Source organism: Mirounga leonina, unplaced genomic scaffold (genome assembly GCF_011800145.1).
Source record: "Mirounga leonina isolate KUSES-001 unplaced genomic scaffold, KU_Mleo_1.0 Mir_204, whole genome shotgun sequence".
NCBI classification, from domain to species: Eukaryota; Metazoa; Chordata; class Mammalia; order Carnivora; family Phocidae; genus Mirounga; species Mirounga leonina.
In genome coordinates, this window is record NW_023270513.1 from 5,850,920 (window position 1) to 5,858,491 (window position 7,572).

At 38.8% G+C, this 7,572-nt stretch overlaps 1 protein-coding gene across 1 annotated transcript in view; it reads right to left on the bottom strand.

The window, feature by feature from the left end:
* ABCB7 (ATP binding cassette subfamily B member 7) overlaps positions 1-5,817 on the bottom strand; it is a 164,955-nt gene extending 159,138 nt beyond the window's left edge. The window contains exon 1 of the mRNA XM_035028775.1: positions 5,646-5,817. Coding sequence (XP_034884666.1) covers positions 5,646-5,813 — 168 coding nt within the window. The 5' untranslated portion in view covers positions 5,814-5,817. The remainder of the gene's footprint in view (positions 1-5,645) is intronic.
* Positions 5,818-7,572: the final 1,755 nt, after the last annotated feature.

Consider the following 7,572-nt stretch of genomic DNA (forward strand, 5'->3'; position numbering starts at 1 on the left):
ACAAAAAAAAAAAAAAAAAAAAAAAAAAAAACCTGTCAAGCAAGAATCCTATTATCCAGAAAATATACTGTTCAAAAATGAAGACAAAATAAAGACATTCCCAGATAAACAAAAACTGGGAAAATGTGCTACTAACAGAACCACCTTATAAGAAATACTAAAGGAAGTTCTGTAGGCTGAAAACAAGTGACCCCAGACTGTAATCCAAATACACACACACACACACACACAAAAAACAAAGAGCACCAGAATGTATAAATGCACACTTTTTTTACCTTTTTTTTTTTTTTTAAGATTTTATTTATTTTCACAGAGAGAGCACAAGCAGAGGGAGAGAGAGAGGGAGAAGCAGGCTCCCCGCTGAGCAAGGAGCCCGATGCGGGACTTGATCCCAAGACCCCAGGATCATGACCTGGGCCAAAGGCAGCTGCCTAACCGACTGAGACACCCAGGCGTCCCTACCTTCTTCTTTGAACCAATTTAAAAAGCAACTGTATAAAATAATATGGATAAAATTGTTGAGCCTATGACATATAGAGATGCAATATATTTGCCAAGAATATCACATAAGAGATAGGTGGGAGCACAGCTATAGTGGGATAAGGAAATGACTCCAGATGGTAAATCAAACACAAGAGAAGAAATGAAGAGAACTAGAAATGATAAATACAAAGGCTAGTATAACAAAATAAATATTTACTTCCTTTCTTCTCTCAGCATCTTTTAAAGTCATAAATTATATAAAGTAATAATGATGATAATGTATTGTTAGGATTGTAACATTTATAAATGTAATATTTATGAAAATAAAACAACAAAGTGGGGAAATGGAACTAGACTATACAAGAGTAATGTTTCTATATCTCACTAGGATTACATTATAAAATTCTTAGAAGAAAACAGGTAAATCTTCATGACCTCAGATTTGGCAATGGATTCATAGCTATAACACAAAAAAATATGACCAACAAAAGAAAAAATAGGTAAATTTGACTTTATCAAAATGAAAAGCTTTTGTGCTTCAAAGGCCATTATCAAGAAAGTCAAAAGATGGGCGCCTGGGTGGATCAGTTGGTTAAGCGACTGCCTTCGGCTCAGGTCATGATCCTGGAGTCCCGGGATCGAGTCCCGCATCGGGCTCCCTGCTCGGCAGGGAGCCTGCTTCTGCCTCTGACCCTCCCCCTGCTTGTGTTCCCTCTCTCGCTGTGTCTTTCTCTGTCAAATAAATAAATAAATAAATCTTAAAAAAAAAAAAAAAAAAGAAAGTCAAAAGATAACCCACAGAATGGGAGAAAATATTTGCAAATCATGTATCGGATAAAGGACTTGAATCTGTAATTTATAAAGAACTCTGACAACAATAAAAAGACCGGTAACCCAATTAAAAAATGGGCAAAAGACCTGACTAGACTTTCCTCAAAAAAAGATACTTAAATGGCCAATAAGCACATGGATAGATGTTCAGTGTCTTTTGTCATCAGGGAAATACAAATCAAAACCAAAATGAGAGAACACGTCACACTCACTAGGATAGCTAAACTAAAAAAGTAAGATAAGAATAACTATTGGTGAGGATGTGGAGAAATTGGAATCCTCCTGTACTTCTGATGGTAATGTAAAATGGTGTAGTCCTTTGAAAACCAGTCTGGCAGTTCCTTATAGAATTAAACACAGTTACCATATGGCCCAGCAATTCTACTCCTTGATATATACCCAAGAGAAATGAAAACTTATGTACATATAAAACTTGTACATGAATGTTGACAGCAGCATTATTCCTAACAGCCAAAAGATGGGGAAAAAAACCTGAATGCCCACCAACTGACAAATGCATAAAGACAATATTGCATATCCACACTGAGTATTATTTAGCCATAAAAACAAGTGAAATACTTAATACATGCCATAACATGGATGTGCCTTGAAAACATAATACTAACTGAAAGAAGCCAGTCTCAAAAAACTACGTATTATAGGATTCCATCTATGTGAAAAGTCCAAAATGGACAAATTATAGAAACTGAACATCAATTGGTGGTTTCTTAGGGCTGGTGAGGGAGGGAGATGGGGGGTGATAGCCAAAAGGATAGCAAGTTTGTTTTTGAGGTAATAAAAATGTAAAATTGGCTACAGTAACAGTGGTACAGATCATTAAATATACTAAAATCCACTGAATTGCACACTTTAAATGGGTGAATTATATAGTATGTGAATTAATCTCAAAAAAGATGTTTTTAAAAAGCAAATGAAGAAAAGTTATGATCAGTGTCCGGATCAAGAATTAAGAACTTTTTAAACTTAGATAAAAAGTGCTGTGGACTAACTGTATGATACCTCAGTTTCTACCATATAATTATTGATGAAAAAAATTCTATCACTCAAAATTTGTCTTTTTAATATTAACTAATGTAGTAGAGAGACAATTGTATAATAAATCATTACAATTTAAATCTTACCATACTAACAATTTTAATAAAAAACTTTAATGTTTAAGGTATTTCCCTCTATTAACAGTGCTCTAGTACAAGTATCTTTAGAGGGCACTTGGGTGGCTCAGTCTGTTAAGCGTCTGCCTTCAGCCCAGGTTATGATCCCGGAGTCCCAGGATCCAGCCCGGTAATGGGCTCCTGGCTCAGCGGGAGTCTGCTTCTCCCTCTGACCCTCCTCCCTCTCGTGCTCTCTCTCACTCTCTCCTCTCTCTCTCAAATAAATAAAATCTTTAAAAAAGGAAATATCTTTACAATTCAACATTTATTGTATGCTTAAGGTCTGCCAGAATCTTATTTACCTTCATATTCTTATCAATACCTGACACACAGAAGGCAATAAATGAATGAGTGGCCTTAAAGGCTGTCATTTATCTATACTAGGATATAGTTACCTCATCTGTAAAATTAGAAGGCTGGATATGATCTTCTCTAAAGTAGCACCGTTTGAACAGAACTTTTTGCAACCATGGAAATGTTCCATACCTATGTGCTTTTTAGCCCTTGAAATGCAGCTAATGGAATTACATTTTTAATTTAATTTAAATTTAAACAGCCACATGAAGCTAGTGACTACCATATTGCACAGCATAATTCTAGGGTATAATCCTGTGTGAAAAACACATTTTACAATGCATCCCAGTAATCACATACATGTGGGGGTGTGTGTATATATATATATACACATAAAAACAATAGTACATAAGGCATTACTTCCCTTAATATGTATAAAGTACTGATATTTTTTTTCTTATTCTACTGAATTTCATATAAAAAAGTGCTGATCCAACCTATTAACATGATTTCATAACACTGCACTAAGGTTCTTTTCAGCTCTAAAATATTATGCTATATAATAATGACTGTCCTAAAAAATATGTATTAATATTTATTTTGTAATCTTTCTTTAAAGATTTATTTATTGGAGGGGGGAAGGGCAGAGGGAGAGGGAGAGAGAAACCCAAGCAGACTCCACACAGAGCCCAATGGAGGGCTCAATCTCCCAACCCTGAGATCATGACCCGAGCTGAAACCAAGAGTCAGACGCTCAACTGACTGCACCACCCAGGAGCCCCTATTTTGTAATCGTAATCACAAGTCACTATGTGAAGGTGCCTCAGGTTATATCAGATTCTACTAAAAGCCTTATAACCATTCCTTCATCTCCCCGTTAAATCTACATTTTTTTTTAAATTATGGCAAGAGTTGCATGCCTTTAAGAAGTAGAAAACAAAAGTAACATCTTTCCCTTGTTTTTCACACTTTGGAAATGGTAACCAAAAGGAATGGTAGGATATACAGAAGACAGTGGAGGAAGAAAGTTGTGGCGACAGTGTTCATGAAAACAGAGAAAGCTAATTTTTTATTTCCATCACTTCCTCTGAAACTCCCAATGACTTCTCCATCCCCTTCAACCTCCCAGCCTGACAAAGTCCTACAAATTTTATCTTAACTTCATCAGACTTTTTAGAGGACTACAGAACAAGAATGGTTCCCAAGAAATGATGTGTTACAACTTTCAACTATAAAGTGTTTTTAAAACCTTAATAAAATGATCTGGATTTGTTCCCCTAGCCTAATCTGCCACTTCTTTCTTAAACTCTTCAGTAACCTAAAATTATATGTAGTTCTACAAAAGGTCCATGTTCTCTCTTACCTGCGGGCCTCTGCACACACTATTCCCTCTTTAGCTAATTTCTCTTCATTTTTAAGGTCTTGGCTTAGCTTAGATATCAGTTACTCAAGGCATTTTTCCCACCTCAAAATTAGACTTGATGCCCTTCACGTATACTCTGTATATGTGTACTTTGTACCCTCCCCATCACTGCACTACTGTATTATATCTGCCTGTTTACTTACCTTTTTCCCTTACTAGATTCTAAACTCTTTAAGGATAGGCCTATATTTTATTCTGTTCACTGCTGTAAAGGTGTTCAGTAATTATTGGATGAACAAATGGATATAATTTCTCCAGCACTCCCCATGCCTAGTGTCATTCCATATTCTCCCTGCTTAAAATGTTCTCCCCAGTTCTATCACCAGCAAGAGCTCCTCTCTGTAATCTGGTCCTTAATTATCACCATTTCCTCTAGATGCTTACTGTCTTTATTGTTTATACTATTCATTTGATATTTAACCTACATTGTCTTTTAGTTATTCTTGTAATGGATAGATTCAATCTCCTTAACTAAATTGATCAATCTTGAAGGCATTAAGATATGTTTCTCTTGGTACCCCCATTATCGAGCATAGCCCTAAGTACATAATAGATATTAAATATCTGTTCACGCAGAATCAAAATTTATGAGGGTGCTTCTCATACAAAACCGACAATACTTCAGTGATACTGATGAAGAAGTGGTGGGAATTAAACTTTCTGTCAATATATAGGAAATAAAAGATATACTAAAGTACAAGTACAAATAATTTTTTTTAAACCGCTGAGTGAGGGATAACAATGGACACAAATATTAAGAGGCACTACAACAAAAACTATTCATTAATTGAAGAAAACTAGCTTTATGGTTTCCAAAGCGACCTGTATGCACAGAACACTATTTTCAGATCAAAGGACAATCGTGTTTACATATGAATTTAGGGCGGTCAATGTTTTGGAAAGAAAGACAGTTAAGGTTTTGGCCTATCAAGAAGCACTGTCAGCAGAGAGTTAACTGGTGCCAACTCAACTTGCCTCTTGTTTACAGGTAGGTTTGCCGTCATCTTACAGTGCCCCCCTCATTGCTACTTCCAAATGAGTAAAATCTGAACCATGGACATACTGGTTCCAAATTCCATCACTAACTTTGGAAAGTAGCCCAGTTTTCCTTGCATTTAGAAGGATAAGCAATCTGGGAATCCTGTCTACCCCATCTCTTAAACTCAGAAGAAAAAAAACATGTAAATCCTAAGAGAGTCCCTAGCGCTTAGGTGCCCTCTGCCCGAAACCTTCCGTCCCATTCCCCTGTGCTATACCACGAAGGTTTTCTTCACCCCTTCCTCAAATTACTAACCCCAATTTCCTTCACTTACTGATGTTTCGAGTTAGCCCTGACAACCTTTCTTCTTGGCGTTCTCTCTGACCCAAGGACACGAGGGCAAACTTTTCCCTATAGGTCCCTTTGTCCTTCACCCTACTCTACCATGTGAATGGCATCTCACCTGGGAAATTCGAGCGGTTCCTGAAGCGCCGCGCTGACGTGATCTCCGTTGAGAACCTGCGCCACGGACAGAGACTAGAGACCGGATCAGAAACACGACATGCCGGCGCTTTTCGAAAGCGGCCGCTGCGACTGCCCAGCGTGAAGAAGGTATCGCGAGCAGCGCCATCTTGAGCGAGGAAAGAGGAACCGAGAGCAAAGGATTCTGGGACGCTGGCGGACCCAACCCCGCTACCTTAATCTTCGCTCCCCTCCCCCTCGTTTTCTCGGGGCCCCAGACCGGAAATAGCTTCTCAGGGAAGAGTCCAGTCAGACGCTTGGGCTCAACCGTTTTTATCTTTCAGGGTAAAATACACAGCGGGTAATATCAGAATAACGTTGTCTTTCTCTGTTTTCCTAGATTTTACACATAAAATACAGGCTGCGCAGTTAAATTGAGATAAACCAGTCATTTTTTTAGTATAATTATGTCTCAAATACAGCATTTTGCTAGATCTGCCAACCCTATCTTGTCCAAGCATTCCACTTTTCTCTTACAGCCTCCAACTCAGTGCGACGCTTCACTCCATTTTCCCTCTGCATATTCTTATCTTCACTCTCCGTAGCACTAACTCTTAGGGTAGATTAAACTAGGGATACTAACTTCCCCAGGGAGGAGACTTCATGAACCGTGAGATACACTGGGTTGAAACCCCTGAAAGCTGATGGTTGAGTGTCAGGCTGATTGTTCACTTTTGCGCAAACCTTGGGGCAGTTTTCCTTTGGTCTGTTGCTCTTGGGACAGTTTTACACACACACACAAAGACACACACATCTTTGCTAATTTGCATCGCTCTCTAGCTCTTCCATTTGGTTTCTGCAAATGTATGTAGAAAAGCCCATGTTTAAAGACAGGTTTATATTCTTTTCTCACTGATGTGGGAAACAAAGGCAGAAGAAAAATTATTAAATTTCCTTACTATCTACAACCCGTTGACAAATCCTTGAAACAGGCAGAGTGACATTCCTCTAGGAACTCAGCTGCCTCCGTGTTAATACTTTGCTAAGGGCAAAAGGCATCTTAGCTCCCCACCCCCAGGATCCTGTAAGTCTACTTTAACATATAAAAATTCCTTTGGAAATTTCCTTTATCTCTACCCCCATCACCCCAGGTACATGTTGGCCATCACCCTCCAAGCATATTACCCACAGATACACATCTGAAGAGTCTCATGACTGAGTTTTTACTCAACAGTAATAAATGACCTTTCCCAACAATAGCTAGCCCCCTCAGGATCCTGGAAACCTTGTTTTCAAAATTCCTTAGAGACTTATGCTAGCCCTAACCCCCTCCCAACTTGAAAGTATATAATGGGCCACTCCTCATGACCCATTGCAGCTCTTTCTGCCCATGGGTCCTGTCCCTGTGCTTTCATAAAACCACTCTTCTTGCACCAAAGACATTTCTAGAATTCTTTCTTGGCCGTTGGCTTCGAACCCTAAGGTCTTTTCTTACATCACTCACCACTATCATCAAACAAAATATTTAAATATATTTACAGTTGTCTGGAAAACTGCATCTCCAAGTGTCAGCGTTGCCTAAAATCCTGTAGGCAGTGATGCAGTTGCAATTTTATATTCACTGCTGTGTTCTCAAACTTTTTACACAAGACAGGCAAATAATTATGTTGCCACTGAATCTTTCTACCCAGGTAAAGCATTGTCCAATAATGCGCTAATTTTTTAAAAAAATATAGTAATCTAGGGACACCTGGGTGGTGGCTCAGTCAGTTAAGCGGCTGCCTTCAGCTCAGGTCATGATCCCAGGGTCCTGGGATCGAGTCCCGCATCGGGCTCTTTGCTCAGCAGGGAGCCTGCTTCTCCCTCTGCCTGCAGCTCCCCCTGCTTGTACTCTCGCTCACTCTCTCTCACCTATGCTCTCTCTAGCA